This window comes from Heloderma suspectum, chromosome 1 (assembly GCF_057233095.1).
Source record: "Heloderma suspectum isolate Gila_16-S chromosome 1, 16-S_ref, whole genome shotgun sequence".
Taxonomy (NCBI): Eukaryota; Metazoa; Chordata; class Lepidosauria; order Squamata; family Helodermatidae; genus Heloderma; species Heloderma suspectum.
The window spans coordinates 406,150,151-406,174,430 of record NC_139458.1 but is presented as its reverse complement, the minus strand read 5'-3'; the positions used below and the strand labels follow the sequence as shown (position 1 = coordinate 406,174,430).

Below are 24,280 nucleotides of genomic sequence, written 5' to 3'. Positions count from 1 at the left end.
AATCTCTGTCAGCTGCGGGCCCTGGGAAAAAGGGGCGCGCTCCTCTCCCAGGAGTGACTGCTCTTCCTCCGAATCAGAACTACTCTGGGATTCTATGGGCTCAGTGTCCACCCTGACAATCCATGCCACTGGGATAAGGCATGAACCGGCTCAAATCACATCACAAGCTCATCAAATTAGAGCAGCCTTCCCCAACCTGGCACTATGCAGATACTACAGACTACAACTCCCATCACCCTGAGAGCCATGCTGGTTGTGGCTGATGGGAGCTGTAGTCCAAAACAACCATCTGGGTGGAGGGCGCCAAGTTGGGGAAGGCTGAACTAGAGGCTGCAAACTTGCATGCAACAGAGTCTGGCCAAGGATATAGGTATGCGGAACAATGCAAAACTGCACCACCATGCTCTTGTGCAGCTCTCATTCATTTCAATGGAACTTTTTAGTGCTAATAGGTTTTCCTCTTCTTTTTTTAGTATCAGTAACTGCTATGTGAGCCTCGTGTGGCGCAGAGTGGTAAGTGGCAGTATTGCAACCAAAACTCTCCCCACGACCTGAGTTCGATCCCAGCGGAAGCTGGGTCCCAGGGAGCCATCTCAGGTCGACTCAGCCTTCCATCCTTCCGAGGTCAGTAAAATGAGTACCCAGCTTGCTGGGGGAAAGGTAGTCACGACTGGGGAAGGCAATTGCAAACCACCCTGCTATAGTCTGCCATGAAAACGCCAGCGAAAGCGGCGTCCCTCTAGAAGTCAGCAATGCACAGGAGGAACCTTTCCTTTCCAACTGCTATGTGGGAGGTCTTGATTTTGGTGTGTGGGGGGGTTCACAGCTGAAGAGGGAAGGGTTAAACATCCCTCACTGCACATTGCAGTCCCTATTCAATTGGGAGCCGTGTACACAGAAGCAGACTGCTCAACAGCAAAATTTCAAAAGATAAATAACAGGGAACACCCCTGCTTCTCATCCAAGGTAGTACCGCCAAGAAATCCTGCTATAATAAGGACAAGTCAGATCATAAGAAAATGAATTTCGATAAACTTCTTTAGTTGAACTCAAAGTTGATGTCTTCTTTAAAATTGTCACTGATTAAGAAAATTAGCATTGAAAGGATGCCAGGATGTTAACATCTCACTGAAATAAATAAGATGTGGGCAGGGAAGTAGTATACAGCTTTGCTGTCTGTACTGTTCTATAGGCAAGTTTTATTCAATTAACAGAGCAATCTTATAGTCTCTAGGCGAGCACCCCAGGGGCTGTAGGATGGCTTGGAAAACCACTTCTGAGGTTGGACACAGTGCTCCGACCTTGGAAGAGTGAGTTGGAGATCGGACTCCTGGCCCCTTGCAGCCAGCACAGAGAGAACCATGCTAGCTGCCTCTCCAAGGTTGGAAAATTGACTCTGGAGAGAGGGAAAAGGGGCCATTCTGGTGGGTGGAGAGAGGAGAAGACCAGAGAGGCCAGGATACAAATTATCCTGAGCCTCCCTCAGCCTCCTTCCTTCCCACCCTGAAGCACCCTCACTAAACAGGCTGAAAAGTCCAGCTAGTGAAAATAAAGGAGATTGACAGGGCATAGGAATCTCAGAAGCCTACAAGTTTGGGGGCTTTTGAACAGCAAGAAGTCATGGAATAAGAGGACAGGTCCTCTTATGGATCAGTAGCTGGTTAAAGAACAGAAAGCAGAGAGTAGGAATAAATGGTAAATTCTCCCAATGGAGGGAAGGAAATAGTGGAGTTCCACAGGGATCTGTATTAGGACCAATGCTTTTCAACCTGTTCATAAATAATTTGGAATTAGGAGTGAGCAGTGAAGTGGCCAAGCTTGCGGATGACACCAAATTATTTAGGGTGGTTAAAACAAAAAGGGATTGTGAAGAGCTCCAAAAGGATCTCTCCAAACTGGGACAGCAACTGAGAATGGGCATCTAAATGGCAGTGTGGTTCAATGTATGTAAGTGTAAAGTGATGCACATTGGGGCAAAAAATCCCAACTTCAAGTATAGCCTGATGGGATCTGAGCTAGTGGTGACTGGCCAGGAAAGAGATCTTGGGGTTGTGGTGGACAGCTCAATTAAGATGTCAACCCAGTGTGCAGCTGCTGTAAAAAAGGCAAACTCCATGTCTGGCATAATTAGAAAAGGAATTGGGAATAAAACTGCCAATATCATACTGCCCCTCATAAAAATCTATGGTGCAGCCACACTTGGAATACTGTGTACAGTTCTGGTCACCACACCTAAAAAAAAGATATTGTAGGGCAGAAAAAAAGTGCAGAAAAGGGCAACTAAAATGACGAAGGGGCTGGAGCATCTCCCCTATGAGAGAAGGTTACAACAGCTGGGATTGTTCAGCTTGGAAAAAAGGATAAGGAGAGACATGATAGAGGTGTACAAAATTATGCATGGTGTGTAGAATGTGGATAGGGAGACATTTTTCTCCCTCTCTCAAAATACTAGAACCTAGTATCATCCTATGAAGCTGATTGGTGGGAGATTCAGGACAGATAAAAGGAAGTCCTTCTTCATACAGCACAGAGTTAAACTATGAAATTCGCTACCATAGGATGTAGTGATGGCCACGAATTTGGACGGCTTTAAAGGGGGAAATTCCTGGAGGAAAAGGCTATCAATGGCTACCAGTCCTGCTGGCTATGTGCTACCTCCAGTACCAGAGGCAGTGAGCCTATTTACACCAGTTGCTGGGGAACATGGGTGGGAGGGTGCTGTTGCGCTCATGCCCTGCTTGTGGGTTCCCAGTCAACAGCTGGTTGGCCACTGTGTGAACAGAATTCTGGACTAGATGAACCCTTGGTCTGATCCAGCATGGCTCTTCTTATGTCCATATAGAAATATTCATGACTTCTATGACAGGGCCAAAGACAGGAGGCATTAACTCTGACATGGGAAGCCTTTCTGAAAGAAGTTTCAGAAAAAGTCATACTACAGACAAAAATATGGCCTTGCGCTTCCTAAGCAATCACCAAGATTGAGGTGTAAGCAGCATGCTGATGACATCCTACTCTATTTCTTACTTTGATAAGATCTAGGAACAGCAGTTGGATTTCTTGAATGAGTGCTCGAGTACTGTTATGGGCCAGATGAGGACCAATAAATGGAAACTGAATCCTGAGAAGACAGTTTGCAGGTCTAGAAGTATTGGGCTGGAGATTATACTCCCCCTGAAGGATCCAAAACATAGTCTGGGGATCCTTTTGGACCCTGAATTCACAGGTGCTGGATTCAGCATTAGTGGTAGCAAACCAGAGTGTCTTTTACCAGGTTCAGTTGATAAACCAGTCACATCTCCTTCTCTCAGATCTTGATCTTTAAACCCTTCTCCATATATTGGTGACCTCCACTATGCTCCTGAAAATCGACTGGAAGCTTCAATGAGTGCAATATGCAGTTGCTTGTCTATTGACTGGAGTTTGAAAAAGAAGTCATATCCCTCCAGTCTTTGTTTGCACTGGCTGCCTATTTGCTTCCAGTAAAGTACATTATGATTTGCAAAGGTTTTAACCAGACTTGGAGGAATCTGCTAGTGGAATTTCACCCGCTCTGCCCCTCCATCGCTGTGTTTTAGCTTTGTGGTTTCATTTTTATGGCAGTTTTAGAAGATTAGATGTCACGTTTAGACCAGAAAACTAAGTAGGTTACATTACACCAAGACGAGGTGAAATATTTCAAGTTCTTGCATGCTCAGAACTTAAAATCCTTTTTAAGTTCTTGAAAACAACTGTGCTAAGCTATTAGTTAGTCTCATTCATTGCAAGGTGCCCACTCCATTCAAATTTCTCAATTCTTTGACGAAATAGAAGGAAAGTCAAGAGGTAAAATTAACAGCTTCTCAACTCTCCCGGGAACATTCTCCATAACTCTCCCGGAACGCATATTGATAAAACAAAACTGGGGATTGCCAAGTTCAAACAAAGCACATTTTGGTACCACATCATATACTTAGGACTTATCCACTCAAGGATTCTATAAACTAAAAAGCAGGCAGGCACATACGAGGCAGTCCACACATGTGGCCAAACCTGTAAATATTTCGTTCTAAAAAATAAAAATACGTGGACCAGTCATATGCATATTGTGGCTACATCACAATGTTATTTATGCCAAAGTTATAAGCAGCTTTGCCAGTGCAAAAGTGTCCCTCAAAGAGGCTCAGAGAAAAAAAGACAAGAAAAGAATCTATAAGAGGGAAATAATAAAACATTTGAGCAGTGGAGAAAACATGATCAGCAAGACAACCAAACAGCAGCTTTAAAATCAAAGAACTCACTCTGTGTGTGTGTGTGTGTGTGTGTGTGTGTGTGAGAGAGAGAGAGAGAGAGAGAGTTAATCAATACTGAAGGCATATGAATAATGAAAACCAATAAAAAATGAATAAGGGAAAGAGTAGATGAACTTCTCAGGAGAAAGAGTTCCACATGCCGCCATTGAGAAGTCCCTGTCCTGCGCTCCCACCAACGGCACCCCTGAGAGCAGAGGAAAATAGAATATGGCCTCTCCTGAATATCCCATTGGGCACACATGATTGGCCGGAAGCGAGCATTCCTTTAAATACCCCAGAATTGAAGCATGCCACGTCCGTTTAGTGCTAAGTGTGCACTCTCTTATATTGTGTGTACAGGTTCCCCGATGGTTGTGGGTAAAGTGGCGTTTGATATCATTCTCCCTTGATCTCTACTCTATCCCCAACCTGTAAACTTGTCATCCACATTGTGGACATAGTGACATCCTATTTAATGAACCGAAAATTGATTGCATAGGAGAACTAACATTCAAGCAAGAATCAAGACTCTAGAAATCTAATAAACGGTGGCCTTTGGAAATCCCCTAAAATGGCAAAGCTTCTGCATCTGGCTACACCAACGCTACCATAATAGCATTTGAAAAGACAAGCCACTCTTGGGTTTCAGGTTCCAAAAAGCTGCGCTTTGACAATATTTTTTAAATCTCTCCAAATCTTTCAGTTCTCTACTCCACATGGTGCTAGATGTGTTTTGATACCCCTATGCTTTTTAAAGAAACAAACAAAACCCCCATAAGAACCACCACCTGTACAATCTTTTTTGCCTGGGAAACCATATTCAAAGTCTTTGATTATGTTTACACACAGCAGGTTGGGGAAGGGTGACAACATCAAACAAAAACACAGCTGCAAATGCAATTCAGTGCCCTGAACTTCAGAAAAGCCCAGGATTTCTGCTCCCATTATACCATGCAGAGTTTTAATTTAGTCCCACATCATATACTTGGTATGTTTAGAGAGGTTCTATGTACAGGGCCATTTGCATGACTGTACTATTTATAAATTATGTTTTACACATTACCTTTGTTTGCATACAGGATGTCATGCAAGGCTTTGTTTATGTGGACTAACTACTACCAGATGGAGAATAACTGATACCAGGTGGAGAATAATTTCATGGGCTACATTTATATCAACCCTAATATGAGTACACTCAATAAAATCTTCCTTTCCCAGGCCTTGCTACTGCAACTGACGTCAGGGCTTATTTTCACTATTTGCAACCTGGCATGCATATCCATGCCCTGTTCAGGTCTGATTTGAAAAATCAGGTGCATACCTCCTGGGGAAAGTTCAGGTTGCCACCTCAATTTTTTATTTTAAAGGGAAATGTGCCTAATTTTATATGCACGCACCGCTGACACTTACTGCAGTGAGCATGCATTTTATATCAACCTTGTAAAAAAAATAACCCCTCAAAGTTACTAGCCTGAAAAAAATGTTACTAACCTAATGGGGGCTAACTTATATGCAGAGTACATCATGAGAAATGCCGGGTTGGATGAATCAGAGGTCGGAATTAAGATTGCTGGGAGAATTATCAACAACCTCCGATATGCAGACGATACCACCCTTCGCAGAAAGCGAAGAGGATCTCAAGAGCCTCTTGTTGAGGGTGAAAGAGGAGAGTGCAAAAGCTGGTTTGATACTCAACATTAAAAAAACTAAGATCATGTCATCTGGCCCTATCACTTCCTGGCATATAGAAGGGGAAGAAATGGAAGCAGTGACAGATTTTACTTTCTTGGGCTCCAAGATCACCGCAGACGGTGACTGTAGCCATGAAATTAAAAGACGCTTGCTCCTTGGGAGGAAAACTATGGCAGACCTAGACAGCATAGTAAGAAGCAGAGACATCACCTTGCCGACAAAGGTCTGTCTAATCAACGCTATGGTTTTCCCAGTAGTAATGTATGGCTGTGAGAGCTGGACTATAAGGAAGGCTGAGCGCGGAAGAATTGATGCTTTCGAACTGTGGTGCTGGAGAAGACTCTTGCGAGTCCCCTGGACTGCAAGGAGGTCAAATCAGTCCATCCTAAAGGAAATCAACCCTGAGTGCTCATTGGAAGGACAGATACTGAAGCTGAAGCTCAAATATTTTGGCCACCTAATGCGAAGAGAAAACTCTCTGGAAAAGACCCTGATGCTGGGAAAGACTGAAGGCAAAAGGAGAAGGGGACGGCAGAGGATGAGATGGCTAGATAGCATCACCGATGCAATGAATATGAACTTGAGCATGCTCCGGGAGAGAGCGCAGGACGGGAAGGCCTGGCGTGCTATGGTCTATGGGGTCACGAAGAGTCGGACACGACTGAACGACTGAACAACAACAAAAGAGGAGAGATGGAGAGCTACATTTCTATGCTGGGTGTGGTACAGGGGGCTTCCTTTGTCTAATAGCCTGGTTGGTTTCGATGTTGGATGCTCTGCTCTGGATGGAGTCCCTGCTTTGCCAGTATGCTCACCTGTCCACATATAATTCCACACATTCACCTGTATGTAATTCCTTGTCACCTATGGCAACCAGGCAAATGTTCAAAGGCTCTTTTATACATGGGTAAAGGTAAGATGAAAATCTGTCATCAGATATCGGAGACCTGAAGTTCAGCCATCCCACACCACTCTCTGATTTGACGGGATATTTTGTGAGGTTGAAAAGCACTTTTCAACTGATAAAAAGGGGGTGGGTTTCACAATTATCTTCCTGTAAGAGATCTATGTTCAGCCCGACCAAGCCACTGCCTTTTTATAAAAGGAGTGGGCAGGGTCTTCTGGATAGATCTTCTGGCAATAAATTAGAATAAGGAGATACAGTTGCCAGGGTACAAAGCTAGGTTGGGCCAGGAAAGATAATATAAACTCCACCCAGGCAATGCAGTGATGTATGGCTGCACAACCTACAACTTGTCTTGATTAGTGTTTGGGTGGGTGTAGCTATCCTCAACATTTTCACAAGCTTTTTGCTTCCTTCGATCCATGCCCAAGAAACCTTTGAATCTGTGCTACCCCCTCCCACCCATTTTGCTTTGGTTTTCTTGCCACTAACCTGCTGATATTAGCAGCAGCGGCAGCTCTGCAAAACAATTAGGATTTCCAAGTGTCCTCTTTTACAGAGGACAGACCTCTATTTGAAGGGCTGCCAGAAGGGCTGCCCTCTGTTTTGAAGGCATCCTCTATTTGAAGTTCCGTCCAAGTCCGGTTTAAAGATAAAAAAACAGCAGAAGGAAGAGCTGGGCCATGAAGTTGCCCATCAACAGCATCTGGATGGCAGACAGAGCAAGGCAGACAGGTCACCTGGTCACAGTCTTCCATACTTCCACAGTCTTCCACTTCCTATACTGTATTTCTATTTAAATAATAACAATAATTTCTAAATGTGCATCTAAACATATACATTAGCATATGTGAATTTTATCCAAATCGGTGCCCTCTTTTGTATATATATTGCAGATGATCTGCATCTGCAGGGTGGTGGAAATAATGCACCAACCAATTCTGTTGCATGTGTGAATCAGTGGTAAGGAAATATTTGCATAAGGCAACCTTCCCTAAGCTGATAGCCTCCAGATACATTGGACTACACCTCCATCATTCCCAGCTAGCATGGTCACTGCTGCCTGTGAGTTATAGGAATTGTTGTCCCACAAATCTGGAGGGCACCAGGTTGGAGGGAGGCTGGCATAAGGCATTGTAGACAGGAATCAGATGTGCTTCTTCAGTTTCTCTATGGTGCAAGAAGTAATGTTGGCAAAGTAATGTAGATGAAGTAATGTTGCTATGAAAAACCATGCACAACCACAAACTTTTTTTCTGGCTTAGCACTGTGGTGCCAAACCGGGAACACGGGAAGTTTCCATACAATGTAGTGTCCCTTAATATATATAGGGAGTATAGCCTAGGCACTTACTTGGCTTGGCAAGGCTCACTAAGAACCAATTTACTATAGAATGACTATTTCCTAAAATGAATATAGCTTTAGTTCTCAATACAGGAAAAGACTGAAGCAGGGTGGTGATCAGCCTCCTTGCTTTTAGTTAGGATGAATTATTAGGGTCATTAGAAAGGGGGAGCACAAACCGCACATGATAGATGACTGACGTCGCCAACGCAATTATGACTGCTACTCTAAAACATTAGCTAATGCCATCTCGTTGATCTTACCAAAAAATTGTAGGTGTTTGTAAAGTTTACCCAGAGGTTACCTGTTGTATAACAAGTAGTGTGAGAGGAGAGCCGTAATTCCTATGTAAGTAATCTCTTCATATTTAGTTTAATGCAAAAATGACGTTCGTTCATGAAATTACTTCCCTTATGCTCGATCTGTAGTCAAATACCATACATAAGTGACCTTGGAAACCACACTAAAACAGAAAAGGCCACACACTCTCACCAAAAGAAGAACCTCAGCATGCTACTTATTGTGTTCTCTGGTTCATGCTTCTCAACCAAAACATCACTTGTTCGGACTTATAGGCAGGGCTTTCCTCATCATTTTGCACAGTGCTGACATAGTCTAGGTTATTCTGGGCACAGCTGGAAAAGGCAAGACATGCTCTGCAGTATCAGTTACCTGAAAAGGGAGATGCAAATCAGGAACGAACAACATTTTGAGAGTGCCTTCAATGTAAAGATTTGGGTCCTGATCCATGCAAGCCTGGAGAAAGGGGGTTATAACAACTTATCTTCATTGCTTACTACACAATGCAAACCACAATTTGCAAAATTATTTGCTATGGTAATGCATCTCCTCACTTATAATGAACAAACCTGAAATCACACGGTAAATATTTGCTTAATTTTTAAAACAAAGATCTGAAGGAAGGTTGGGGTTTTTTGGCCCTGAAGATTTACTTCTTTACTTTGGCCTTCCCCTATTATCTTTTATCAAACTTGATAATAGCTGCAGTTGTGTTGTAGGTACTGTCTTATGCTGATTTTTGTTGTTTTGTGGAACTTTTGCTGCTTTTATAATCACATTGTGTTTTTTTATTATGAATTTTATAATATGGATTTTAATGGTGTACACTGCTTTGGGGGGCTCCTGCCCTGAAAGAAAGCCTATAAATATTTTAAATAAATTAAATTTAAAAAATTAAAAAAACCCAAATCATTTATTTATTTTAAATTATTTTGGGGCTGCCTTTAAGGGTCAAAAGACAAAAAGGACAAAAATGTAAGGGTAAAAAATCTCATCTTCAGAGGTCCTGCCCCCACCATGTGATGTGGGGAGCATGTTGATGCCCCAATTGTGGAAGCCAGGACAGCTTCCCAGGCCTTTTCACTCTCAGTTTTATCTATGCTGTTCTATGCTGCATTTATTTGCCATTTATTGATTTCATTGTTATTTTACAATGTATTATTCTTTGAATTTTGTTGCGTTGTTTGTAAGCTTCCCTGAAAATATTGTTATTGAAGGGTAGCATGTGAATCCTTAAAAATGAATAAAGCAGATCCTGATGAAAGCAAAAGTCTCAAGTGGGGGAGGGGGAAAATAAGTCACTCACTCAAACAATCAGGAAAAACCTGTTAGGAAGTATCCGCTTATTTGCTGATACTTACTATGCAACATTGCCCCCCTGCGCTCTCAGGGTCTATGCAAGTTACCAGAGGCAGTATTATTTAGAGTTCTCAATGACACCTCCAACCATCTTTAGGTGGCAAAAAAAGTTGCCCTACGGTGAAGAAATCTTGGTTCCATATCATATCTGGTGCAAATATCACTCTCCTCTAATAGGGACACATAAAGGCAGATTCACGCTGCCTGGTATAAGATGTGGATGGTTTTGACAGTAGCTTTCACACAGTCATCATCATCATTAGAAGATTGTCCAGTAGAAGCATCTGTCTATAGTAAGCCTATAAGGGTAGATTGTATGAAATTAGATTTTTGCTGTCACCAGTTTCATCTGAAATTTTTCAGATTGTAATGAAAATTAAAGGTCAGATTGCAATACTCTTTGATCTTGCATTACTCATGTGATTCAGCCCGACGAACTGATTTTACTCAATAATGATCCGCAAATGACCTTTTGGTGTCCTGATACTATCGGGTTAAGTGAAAAAATGTGTGATAGGAAATGGCCCATATTTCTTTCATGCTAGTAGCGATTGTAGCATTAAACATACTTACTGCACCTAAACAAAACAAAACAAAATGTAGCTTTTCCCGAGCAACCACAGAACCTGAACCTTATGTGAATGTCTATTCAACCTGATCCGGAAGAGAACCTTAAAACAAGTTCAGGTGACCAGTTTAAAGTTAAGTGTTGTTGCTTTTTAAGTGTTCCGATTAAAAATGAACGGTGATATATGCTCACTGTCCCCGAATAAGAATGAACACCAAACGGATCAATAGACCCACAATGTGGCAAAAAGAGAACTCAAGACAAGAACATGTTTGATATATATTACAAATGTAGGTACATATTTTTGCCATATTGTGGTCCTATTGATCCATTTAGTGTTCCTTATTGCGGGCTCTCCTCCTTCTTGCTTTAGAACCCCAATAAGAATTAATCACGGGCATGTACAATTAAAGCCTGGGAGCAATTGTACACATTTCCTGTGCACATCTGTGTTTGCATAGGGTTTCTGTACTTTGTCCTCTTAAAATGATGAATGTCTGTTTAAGTGTACAACTTACTTTAAGCAATTCCAATTTTTAAAAATGTTACAAATTTACTATTAGCTATTCTAGTTATTTCTATTTAAAGTATCCTTCATCATATCTATCGCTGGTCTATGGCTGATAAATTAAGACCCTTAAGTTGCATCACCTGTGAAATGAAATTGAACCAGTTATCAAAAACATTACTGGGGTGAATGGGAACGACACAGTGAGGCGGGATATAAATATGAATAAAAAGTAAAATACCCTTCAGTCACAGTGGAATCTGAACTGGAACTAACTCCCCTGCCTACTTGTAAGTACAGCTATTTACAACAAGGACCAGGCAGCACCACGTGGAATGTGCTATTTGAGCCCCACATCAGAATTTAACCAAGCATTCCCCCAAACCTACTGAACTGTATTTGGGTTGTATGTTTGTTTGTTTTAAAAAAATGAATAGCTCTTTAAAATTTGTAATCAAAGCCCGCAAATGCAACCCAGAGCCATTAGTATTAATGGGATTTGGGACTGCACCCAAAGGTGGCACTCAGCAGAAATAAAAAGGTGTCTCTCTCTCCCCACCCTCCCCTGCTGCTATGTATTCGCATAATCCAAAAGAACACATTGTATTCTGCAGGGCAGTACTTTATTCTGAAATCAACACTCATTCTAAAGATTCCCCACCCCCAATTTCCAACTACCCCCACCCCGGGTTTTCAACACCTTAGTGTTGCATTCTGTGGTATCCTACATTTAGCACATTGGGTTTTTTGCAACAGATAAAGGTATTGAACATTACTTAGGGAATTTATAATAAAGCAGCTTTTTTCCTACCAATAAAAGTAAGTGTGGAAAGATAGCTCTCCTTAGTGTATGAAGCAGTTTCTATTTTAACATTTTATATCTTTCTGCAGAAGTCATTTTCTCTTCATCTTAGTGCTCTAAAGTTTCCCCTCGCTTTATCCACATGTATGCATTCATTCCAAAAGTGATCTCGGCAAATCAGCAAGATGAATAAATGCTCGCTTATCTTTGGGTGTGTTTGTAAAACAGGATTGCATTTGGAACTCTCCCACATTTTGTTTTGGCTCTGTAATCTTAGCTGAATATGTGTGTTTTTTTAAAACTACCATAAAAACTCTATGATGGAGCAAGATCTCTCTAGCTAGCTTTCTCGTATATACACACAGATCAAGCCACTGATAATGATATATGCAAACATACCCATGCTGAGATACTTCAGTAATTGTCGATTAACAATAAAAAGAAAGCCAGGAATAAACTGGTCTGGAAAATATCACATGCTGTGCAGAAATACAAACCATGCTGTAAATGTGTGAGACTGCAGCATACATAATGTCTTACTGTGCATAGATGTTTTACGGTACTACTTCCTGAGGGCCCCCTATGCAATCCAAAACTTCCCCCTAGAGGTTCAACCTTTTACTAAAAGTTAGTCTAACTGAAGCTTCTTTCACAGAAATATAGAAATTAGAGTCCTGTTTAAGCTCAGTGAAATTTTTAGATCTGCAATACAACAGGTTTTTCATTCTAAACTTACAACAGTCTAATTTTTCTCAATGGGAGGGGATTTTTCATGCTACAAGAGTAGCCATACTGAATGAAATCGTGTTTGGGCTCAGCTTTGCAATGTGCATGATAGGCAACAATAGGTAAAAACAGATTTCCTTTAAGGTTCCACAAATCTGATCTGTGAAATGAGTAAACTCGGGGGCTGCAGTGAGGTAATTATTTTGCTTCTAACTTATGCATTTGTGGAGGGTGCTATAGCACGGTTCAAAGACTAGTTTTTAAAAACAGAGGTGGTGGTGGGGAACCTTTTCCCCCTGGGGTTAGTAAAGAATTGGAGAGGTTGCAGAGGCGTTACCAACTAACGAGAAAGGAAGCTATACTTTACCGGCGCAGAAGTTCATAAGTGCTGAGGAACTGCAAACCGAAGCAAGACAAGGCAAGGCGTCTTCCATTCTTGCCACCTCCGTTACGAGCACTGCAGACCAATTCTGTCTACATTTCCTGCTGCCTTCCCAGAGTTTTACAGCAATCCCCAGTTCTCCAAATCAGACAACATATTTTGAATTCTGAGGAAATCCTGCCAATCCAGATGGCCCACCACAAAAGCGCTTATGCACAGCACAAGTAAGAAGTCTTTAACAATATGCTTCCCTCCTTCTGAGCCCAGGAACTCTACAGAGAAGAGCTTCTGCCTTTGAGTGAGTGTGTGTATATGAAAGAGAGAGAGAGAAAGAGAAAGAGAGAGAGAGGCAGAAGGGGGTGGGATACATGGGGGGGGGAATTTGAGACTGTTGTAGGGAGTGGCTAAAATCCTAGACGTCATAAATACACTAATGGCACTTACTAGCACAGACACTACACAATCATCTGTCATACAGTATAAACTAGGAATTAAAGCACTTACCAAGTGCTACAAGTTCGCTTTCTGTGCTAAAAAATAAGAAGACTTAAGGCATCTATAGGATTTTTATTAAACTGGCATGCCAAATCAACTGGGGCACAAAAGTTTAAACGTAATCTAGACTGCCTTTTGTTTAAATCGAAAGAAACTAAGATTTAATTTGGATCCCAGAATGTTGAGCTCTCTCTTCTTCAAATCAGACTATGCTGCAGGCATGGTCTTCTCAGAAAGACTGTGCAAACTTTATACAAAGCAAACTTTATACAAAGCAATGGCAAATGTAGTAGCAAATTGCCATTCCTGTGACATCAATAAGGAGATGAAGCATTGGTCCCTTTGTTTGCTGAGCGTTTAAGGCAAAATAGGTCAGACAGCTCATAATTTGATTTATAAGATGTATGGTATTCTAGAATAATCAGAGGGAGGGGGAAGATTAAAAAAATAAATACAAGGATAAATAGGAAGGAAACACTGAAGATACACCAAAAGAAGCCAGCAGTGCATTCTCTGAAATGCACATAAAAAATAAAAACGTTGCCATGTCTTTTCTAAAAGAAGGATGGAGTAAAACATAAAGGAAAAGATGAATATATGCAATCTGATTGGACTTGCTATCATATAGAAAACAATACACAAAACTATGAGACACTGGTAGAATGAAACCACATTAAGGTCATGATTTTACATCTAGTGTGGATGAGTAGAACATTGGAACCAGATGCAAGAAAGCTAACTTCAAGTCCCTGCTTAGCCATAATGAAGCATACTGGTTAAACTTTGGCCTGTCACACGGTCTCACCCTAACCTACCTCACACGGTTGTTGTGAGTATAATAAGAGATCACCCCATGTACACTGTCTTGAGCATCTTGGAAAAAGGACAGGATACAAATAAGACTGAGACAGACAATGATAGATCTCCTATTGCAGCGTTTTGAAGTTATATACTTGATAATGAGAAAGGCACAGTATCTTCAATTGGGGAGGTGGGGGGAATACAGCTTTCTCAATATTATCATTTCATTAAGTGTGTGGGAACTCATATTACAACTGCACTACAGTCCATTTAATATGATCATGCTTTTGTCTGACTTGTAAAATTGAGCAGAGCCAGAGGAAAGTTAATGAATGCAACATGTGTTCACTCTTTTTGGTAGCCGTGCCTAAAGCCAACTGGCAGAACGATCACAGCAAGATAAATGTCAAAACAAAGCAATCTTACTGTGCGGAGTGCTCTCCGCCCCCAACATCTCTTTCATATGTTAGGAGTAATTTACATCTCTCCAAGCACACGGACTTAAAAATGCAAGGGTTTTCAAACAAAGGGAAAGGTACCCTACACAGAGGAAAGGGCAGTGGAGGCAAATCTGAGCTGACACTGAGCTCACCATCACATTTAATTTTGATAACATTTTTACATTCATAAATATGCATGAATAATATAATACTTTGATACTGTTGTGCAATAATACTGCAACAGCGTTCTAAGTTCTCACAGAGAACTATACATTTTAAAAGCCTTGGGTTGTGACTGCACTCCAGTGCAGCCCATTTATGTTCCCCATCACAGCTTACTGGGAGTCACTGAATTACAACAATTGGCTGCAATGAATTCATTGAACAGAGTTCAAGTGAGGACAACATTTAGAGCTACCTTCCAGAACACCTGCATGATACCACCTGTAAAATTACTCCTGAAAAAAAAAAATTAGGGATGGGGGATAAAATTCATTCTGTTTGAATTTTTAATGTGAACTCACCTAATTTCATATTTTTGAACCACTATGTAAACCAAAAATAAGTTATCCTTTGAAATTTGCACTTCTCCGAATTTTGCAATGGAGTTCGCCAATCAAAACTGCATACCACGATTTGTATATTAGGGAAAATAATAAGAAAATGCATTGTATTTGGAAAATTGCTTGCAAATGCATGCATTAGGGGAAAAGTTCGCAATAATACTTACGAATTTTAATGTGAACTTTAAAAAAATCTCAAAGATCAGGACAAACCAAACTTGAGACTGGAAAAAACGAGAAACTGAGAGAAACCAACTTTGACAGATTCGTCCATCCCTACCCAAAACCAAAGTTTTCCCATGAAGCCCTTGGCAGAAGCCCTTCATTCCCATGCCCAACTGTAACTAAACTTAAGTACATCTAACTAAAATAACACACTTTCTGCATCTATCATGACAGTAGCAAGTTTCTGCGATGAGAGTGTGTTTGGGATTAAAGCCTGCTGGAATCCAAAAAGGTAGCAGGGCAACTTTTAATCTGATCCCTGGGGAAAGTTGACAGGAGCTGGGGAGCACCCCATTCAGGAAGAATTATCCCTAAGGGATGGGGGTGAAAATGTTTTGAGCCTGCAAATGTGGCCAGAGTAGAAACAGGACACAAGCATAGAGTAGAACAAGATAGCCACTCAAAGACACCAAAGGGCCACAGGAGAAATGATAAGCGGCAGCAGTCCAGTTCCATTCTGTTTCAAGTACAGCCCATCCCTTTCCCCCCTGCACACATACATGTTTCTGTCTATCCCTTGAGCAATAGGTCTGTTCTAAGGGATCATTTCCCTCCTCCTCAGATTGATGCCTCAGATCTCTTTTCTTCCCAGAGATGCTCATTCTCCATGTCAGCTGAGGTGCTGTCACCCTCAGAGTGGGACACCATTATCACATCCCTGAATGTCTCCTCCACCCACCTCTCTTCCACCCTCCATTTATTTCTCAAAATTCCCCCTCTCCGCGGGGGGGGGGGAGAGGATTAGCAAAAGAAAAAACAGTCTCAGTTGACACCAATGAAGTGTCATTGTGGCAGGGGTAGGATTAATCCTCCCCTCCTGGAGCATAGTGGTCCCAATCCAAATCAGGGCCATGCATGCTAACACTAGAGTAAAACAAAAGATAAGCTTCAGCTACACACTACAGGATTAATGTAACGTGTAGCTCAGCTCTCAGCTACTCCAGGTCAGCTACCTTGACCTTAAGGAAACAAATGTGTTGCTTCTGAGCCAGGCACTCAGGCACCAAGCACATCACACGACTTCTCTTCAACAGGCAGATAGTCATAGAAATATACTCTGGAGAGGCCCATGCCCCTGCTGGCCTTCTACCTTCACAGCTGTTTATCTGTGGAATGCTTCCTGTGGAAGTCTTCCGGAATGCGCATTGGGGTTGGTTGGAGTTATTAAATAGTGAGAGAAATATTCACTGAAAATAGTGTTATGGACTGAGCCCTAGCTGTAATGAAGTCGTAAAATGGAATGGGGAGGATATCGTACACACTGATATTGAGAGGAACTGTTTTAGCTAGTACATAGGACATTGTTGTTGTTGTTGTTGTTCAGTCGTGTCCGACTCTTCGTGACCCCATGGACCATAGCACGCCAGGCCTTCCTGTCCTGCGCTCTCTCCCGGAGCGTGCTCAAGTTCATACATAGGACATATGTACCTTTAATAAGCAAAACTACTTACAGTTATGGGGAAGCTGCCTTCAAACTATGGCTAGAGTCATGAATAGGAACACAGGAAGCTGCCTTATACCAAGTCAGACCAATAGTTCATCTAGCCCAGTATTGTCTCCACGCTAAAGGGCAGTGGCTCTCCAGGATTTCAGACCAATGTTTTTCTCAGCGTTACCTGGAGATGCCGGGGACTGAACCTGGGACCTTCTACCAGTGAGCTATGGCCCTTTCCGATATCATGAGAAATGTTCACAATGAAGAGAAGAAAAAAACTGTAAAATGCAATTTGCAAAGATATACATTGCAAAAGTAACTTTCTTTTGCAAATACAGCCACACATTAGCAGCTGCTTTACCAGTATACTATTAGCAATAGATAAAAACCACTGTACTGCCTGTACTGTAAGAAAAAATCATTGGCCATATTCCACAGTAAGTATCAATTGTCACCTATGGAAGCAGAAAATAACTTCTCACAGAAAGTTAATAGCACCGAGAAAGGGGCTAGCTCCTTATTACCACTAGGTTTGGGTCATGCATCTGACTAGCAGGAAATTAAGGAAATACTTTGCAAGAAAAAAAATAATCAAATGCGTATTTGGGCAAGGTGCAAACCATCACCACCACCACCACACTATTAGATACTGTCGAAAAATCTGTTTTAAAACTCCAAGATGTAAAATGGAGATTGCTCAGCTCCAAGGAAATTTCTCAGAGGATTATCCATGAAGTGAAACTTAGAGGCTGCAGAGCATGCAGGCCAACATAGCACCCATACAGTGAATGCTTTAGGATTTCTACAAGGCAGACAGGAACTAGTTCTGAGACAGGTCCGCAAAAAGACCAGAGAAAAGGATGCTGGAAACACAATCAGGGCAATACAGTTCCCTGGCACCTACTTTACTATTGTTTACGTGCCAAGTTTAAACATTTCAGGCATTTGAAGAATTCATATTTTAAACATGCTACATTGTTACAAATCCTCTATGTTGCTACTTCACTGATTTTTTATTGTATATTTGTATTGTGTTATTGTTTATGTGCGTGTTGGTATGTTTTAAGCTGAAGGAAGGTGTACAAATACCATAAAGATATTAAATTTAATTGATATGTGATTAAAGTCTGCCGCAGACTCGTTCCTGGATTGAAAATTATGAGCTGATGTTCAGGGCTTGGTCACAGAGAGCTGTCTGAGGTGAGCCAGGAAGGAGACACCGTGGGATAGGCCAGCAGTCAGGATCAAAAGGCAGGACTGAGGAGCTAGCCAGAGGTCAGAACCAAAGAGCAAACAGGAATACAGGAGCACACCAGAGCTCAGGAAGACTGTATTGCTTGAGCATGACTCAGCTGGAACAGGAAACCCTCTTACACTCCTTCCTGTTATGGTGGGAGGGATTGTTGCTCAGTGATAGAGCATGTGTTTTGCATGCAGAAGGTCCTGGGTTTAATCCTCAGCATCTTCCGGTAGGGCTAGGAGGGAGTCCTGCCTGAAACTCTGGAGAGTCGCTGCCAGTCAGTGTCAACAATACTGGAGTATATGGTTTGACTCAGTATAAGGCAGCTTCCTGTGTTCCTATGTGAAGAAGAAGCCAATAGCAGCCTGGGTGGTCACAGTCAGGCCACAGTCTGAAGGTACTTAGTGAAACACTACTGCCAAAAGTTCAGTGGTTCCCCATAAGGGGCAGCCATGTTCAGATCCTGCAGCTCCTCACTCTATTAGGGCATCAATTGGATTTTAAAGTCAGAGCTGACCCTTGTGAAAAGGGTTTTCAGAACTGATATGTTGCTGGGAAGTTTTTATTCACACTGTCTCTTTAACAGAGTCTCGTGGTATTCTGTGTATATGGCTAGGGCTTAAGCTTCATTACATCATCATGTTCCAATCCTATTTAAATGGAAGATAGACAGGAGCATATTCTGGGATTTGAAGGCAGTTTGAAAGTGGGAATTGCTGCTCATGGTGTGAATGTTGGGGATGAGTTCACATTTTAATAGGAACTAACGTACTTTGACTACACGGACTAGATCACAATTATCCTTCCATTTTTACATTTCTCTGACTTTTGTTATGCAACTTCAGGAAAAATTGCATATGAACACACACACATTTTTGTACACTTTTCTCATGTACACATTTTTGTACTCATTTCTCAGAATGTATGCACTAGGATAAATGCATATTGAAATGCATACACTAGGAGAACCGCATAAGAATTGTGTATATTGGGAGAAATGCATACAGAAATGTATATAGATGTTGGTGAATTTTTGCATGGAGTTTTCATCAAAGAATGTGTCCACATCATGGGAAGCACTGCCTCTCTCAAGCCACTTCCAGCTCTCAAGAAGTCTGTCTCTACCCAGGCATCCACTATTCCCTTTCAGAATCTTGACTTTATCAAACTATCAGTAGCTGCCATAGAATTGTAAGTATTTATATGTAAGACTTTCAATTGCCCATAAATTCTTGTATCAGAGAAGGTGGTGAAGTAGTTCAGGAGAAAAATCGACAGAAAGTACCTCTCTGTTCAGTTAGGGAGGCGGCACTAGCAAATGAGGGAGCAATAGCAAAACGGGTTGCAATCTTAGAAAATTTAGTAAAACAGGACCATGGCAAATGTTACCTCTGTGTCTGGGGATAACAAGTCTTCTTTTAATTGAATAGAGTACAGTTCGTACAAGAATGAACAAAGAACAGTCTGAATAAAATGGGAAAGGGGTCCGCTCGCTAAATCTGTACTACTGAGTTTTGAAAGTTTACCAACACATCAAGTTAGCAAAGCATTCATCTGAATACTGATGCCCTGTTTGTGTGTAGCATAGGATTCCATCATTTACATATCTGCCCATTCTTTCATATTATTTTATAATAAAAGGGGGCATTATTATAGTTCCACCACATTTAAAAGCTGAGCCAAGAGTAGGGATGGCCGTCGCGGGGAAATCTGGACTCTTTTGGGCTTGTCGGATTTCCCTGGAACCCCCGGTTCGGCTTGTAATTATGAGCCAAGCCATGGGCTTTTTCCTGAAATCCAGGAACTTAATCATCCCCCCCCCCGCTAAAATTGCCATTTCCCCAGGATCCACAACATGGCACCCACGGGTGCCATTTCTGCAAACTGCGGTTGTAATTTGCATAATGTGTACACATTTTGGCTATAAATTGCAGAAATTTACATAATTTACAGCCAAAATTTGTGGAAATTATGCAAATTTGTGCAATTTGCAGCCAAAATTTGCATAAATTCTGCAAATTTGCATCGGTTATTTGTGCAATTTTTTTTTAAAGAAAAAAAATAATTTATGGAAATTCTGCCAGTTGGACTGACTCTTTGAGCACCAAGTTTGGCCAGCTGGGGAAGACAGAACAGAGTCCGGGAGTGCTGAGCCAATGAAAGCCTGTTCATCTCCACCCCCCAAACTTGATTCCTCCAACATCCCTAGCCAAGAGAGCCACTATGAAAAAAAGGAATAGGATCAATTCCCACACACACACACACACACACACACAGACCACCTATTTTCTATTGGAGAATATTCTGTCTAATTCCTGAATCGGTTAATTAAATAAATGTTTGGCTCCCTAAGATGCCATTCCACTGATACGTTAGAACTTCCTGCCAATCTCTCTGCCTTAGTGTCAAAACAACCTATTAGTATTACCTTAACCGCCCAAAGGAGCTATAATTTTTTGCCAGGATGAAGCTTTGCCAGATATACCAAACACCGAGACATAAAAACCCCTGAAGAGCACTTGATCAGATGAGGTGAAGCCATATGAAAAAGTATTCACAAAACCCCAATGCTAGCCTGCATCCAGTTTCCAAGGGCAAGTTTAAACATTCTTTCCAAAGACTCATTAGCGAAGAGTTTGCTAAGTTCCATTTCATAGTTACAGAACTTACACTAGCATTCAAAAAGGCACACACAGAAGTGTGATTTCACACAACTGGCTGTGCATTTATCATAAAAGATTCAGTGAGTAATCTGTGGATGACAGCTTTGATGCCCTGACTTTTTAAAAAAATCAAAAATTACTTATGCTTTTTAATCTAAATTCTAGCCTGCTTGTGAAAACTTGAAGTCAAATGCAAAAGCATCTGAATCAGCACATTAAAATATTAAGAAAAAAAAGTTTAACATAAAATCCATCTCCCCAGTTACTTGCCATAACTTGCTTGCAAGGATAAGGACTTTTATGAAAATAACAGTATTTTTAAAAATTTGGTTGTAGTGCTTCAGGCAGAATACATATAGTTACATTTATCTCGAGTTACATGTGAGAGGTGATGGTGGGTTTTGGGAGGGACAGAGCCTCATCTCTACAAACAGGATGATTTAGACTTATCTAAAGGAAATAGCTAACAGCTATTTTGTTTAAATATCCTGCAATAAATCTTCCTGTTGAAATAAAAAAGATACAAACTGATGTACATGCAGGAGGGTGGGAGGGAAGAGGAGAAAAAGAGATGTGAATAAAGAATTTGTTAATCTAAGGATTGTTTGTTTTTAAAAGGTCTACACACACACACGGAAACAAGCTTGTGCACACGCGCGCGCGCGCGCGCGCGCACACACACACACACACACACACGGAAACAAGCTTGTATAGTCACAGAGCACATGTAACGTGTCAACAAATACATCTGTCTTGAACAGAAGGAGGCATCAATCTTGTAATGTATGCTGGGGGGGAGTGGAAGTGGAGTTTCAGGAATAATGGGTTGGACTGGATTCAGATTTGTGTGAGCAGACTGCTGTTCGCACAGTGCTGTTTTCTCCCATTCCTTCCTTCCTACTGTGGAAACTTGCACCCTCCAAAATGCTTGCAAGGTGCCTCTGCCCATTTTCCAATTATTTCTCCTAAGCTGCAGCCATCCCCAATACAAACTATCACTAGCTGAATATCAGAGCTGCTCAGGGGGCTGCTTTGAATGCGACACAATGGCTGTCCTTATGCTTCACACCTGTTTAGTTTCGTTTATCACCTTCAGGAACACAAAGGCACACTGCACTTCCTGCACAGATATGTCTGCCATCATATTTCCACAACATGTCATTAAATGTTAAATATGCTCAAGGCCTCTTCCAAGAGTTTGGTTTTACCTTATGCCAGCAAGACCGCAGTCTCAATGACAAGCATTTCATGAAGCCAAGAATGGCTCTTTGACCAGCAGGATGCTACAGCTTTCCCTTCTGCTGTTGGCTCTGACTGGAAGCATCTCCAACAGAGAAGTAGGCCTGTTGCCTACAGGGCATGACAGTACCTAGAAAATGATTTTTGTGTGGGGTAGTTCCTAATTTAGTGTTCCCAAAGCTTTCAGTAATTTTCTGGATTAAAACTGAAGGTTCGGTTCAGTTTCACACCATCAGTGGTCAGGTAGCATCCCCAAACTATAAGATGCCTCAGTTAATTGTGCCTGCCAGCATCTATCTTCCACTTTGCCCAGCCACCTTAGGGCTCAAGGATGAGACAACGTTGATGCTTCTAGGATTCCTTGGCGCCATCAACCACAATGCAGGATATATAATGGAATCCTGGTGTGTTATAACTCCATTTACAGAATAAAGCATTTCCACTCAACTTCCGAAGGAGAAGGCATGCAGGGACATTTAAATCTGTGTATTGATATGAATCTAACACAACTGAGCTATCTTAGCTGAAAGATGTGACAATCCTGTTCTATGTCCCCAAATCACTGCTTCAACTAAAACTGACATAAAACAGATTTGCATGGACCTATGATTACTGGTCTTTGAGTGGCTCTATATGCAATCACAAACATGAGTACAGCTAAAGGGAAGCACACTTTGACCCCATCCACTGGTCAGGGCTGTTGGAGTATGTCTGCGTGAGAGAGAGGGATCGCCAGGGCCAACCCTACCATTAGACAGAATGAGGTGGTCACCTCAGGCGGCAGAAGCTGGGAGGTGGCAGCAAGGTGTTGGAGGAGAAAGCTGTAAGTGATGCAGCCTTCCCTGTGCCCCTTCAGGTATCCTACTGCCCTCGTATGTAGTCGAGGATGCCATCCTATTACCAATGTTGAAGAAAGATTCAGCTACCAGTCCAGTCAGCTTCTGTATATGGAATGGGAGGGGGAGCCATCTTGTCCTTCACCTCAGGCAGCAAAATGTCTTGGGCTGGCTGTAGATATTGCTATGTATTGCAAGCCACTTTTCAATTTATTGGGAAGGTGGGAAAGGAGTCTTTCAAATGAATGAATGAATGAATGAATGAATAAATAAAATGGGATCTACACATGTGCAATCCAGCCCATGACATTTCTAGACCTGGGGCATCACTCCTAGCCCTTCCCTGTGTGAGCATGGTTGGCACCAAATGGTCTAACTGAAGTAGAACTTGCACCTCAACCGCTCAGTTCCTTTCACTCACAAAAGAGACACATATCACAAAACGAAGTGCTTCTTCAGGAGGGAAGGTGGGAGACGGCTTTGTCCTTGCTAAAATCAGAGGAGTGATATAGTTAAAAATGTAGAGCTCCACTAACATCCAATGAATGACGTGCAAGCCCTGTCAGAGGGATTAGGAAAAAACACTTGTAAGACAATATCCTGGTTTACATGAGAGGCACCAACTACTTTAGGCAGAAACTCCATACTAGATCTTAACACAACTTTGTCCTTATGGGTCTTTTAAAAAGATGCATCACATTGAGGAACACTCAACTTCCTAACCTTATACCCCTGGGTATAAGGCCTTACAAATACCAATTTTCAGGATAGGAGTTCAAATGGGCACATAGCCAATAGCTCAAATGGCTTTAAAAAAAATTAAACACAGAAAGGAGTAACAAGACTTCCGTGAGGTATTAGAACACAAACAGGTGAAAAATTGCGGGTCAACCCTTAAAAAAAACTGCTTTGTAAGCAGATGTAAAAAAGCAGTGCAAGCAAATACTGGAAGGCAAAACAGAGATCACGTCAACGCAAACTTTAATAGGGGAATGAGTTACATTAAGGGATCAATCCTATGGCCACTAGACAGTGGCTAGACAGCCATAGGATATGTTGTTTTCTGGGAACCGACAGGTCAGTTCCTGGAGAACTGACCTCCCCACGCTACCTCTGAGGCAGCGCGGAACAGCCCCGTCCTCCACGCTCGCAAAAGCAATGTGGAGCAGCTGGAAAGGGGTGTGGCTAGGGGGCGTTTGGGGGCGGGGAGAGCGTAATTGCCTGTATGACACATCCTATGGGTACAACACATGTGTAAGTACATCCTATGTGTTGTACAGCAGCCTCCTTCCCCGCTCCATCCTCCCGTGGCTAGACAGCCACAATCAGCTGTCAGGCTGAAAAAGCAGGGCAGGAGAAGCACGGATGGGAACATTCCTGCGTTTCTCATGATGTGCTTTGGATAGGCAATCACCTCCAAGTTCAGAGGCGGCCGCCTATCTAGACAGGATTGCTCCCCTAGAAATGTAAAATTTCTAGACATTTCG

At 41.9% G+C, this 24,280-nt stretch overlaps 1 protein-coding gene across 2 annotated transcripts in view; it reads right to left on the bottom strand.

Annotated features, from left to right (window-relative positions):
* Positions 1 to 13,191, bottom strand: part of EML4 (EMAP like 4) — a 148,091-nt gene extending 134,900 nt beyond the window's left edge. For both annotated transcript variants that reach the window (XM_084828917.1, XM_084828915.1), the window contains exon 1: positions 12,842 to 13,191. In XM_084828917.1, coding sequence (XP_084685043.1) covers positions 12,842 to 12,908 — 67 coding nt within the window. In that variant the 5' untranslated portion in view covers positions 12,909 to 13,191. The remainder of the gene's footprint in view (positions 1 to 12,841) is intronic.
* Positions 13,192 to 24,280: the final 11,089 nt, after the last annotated feature.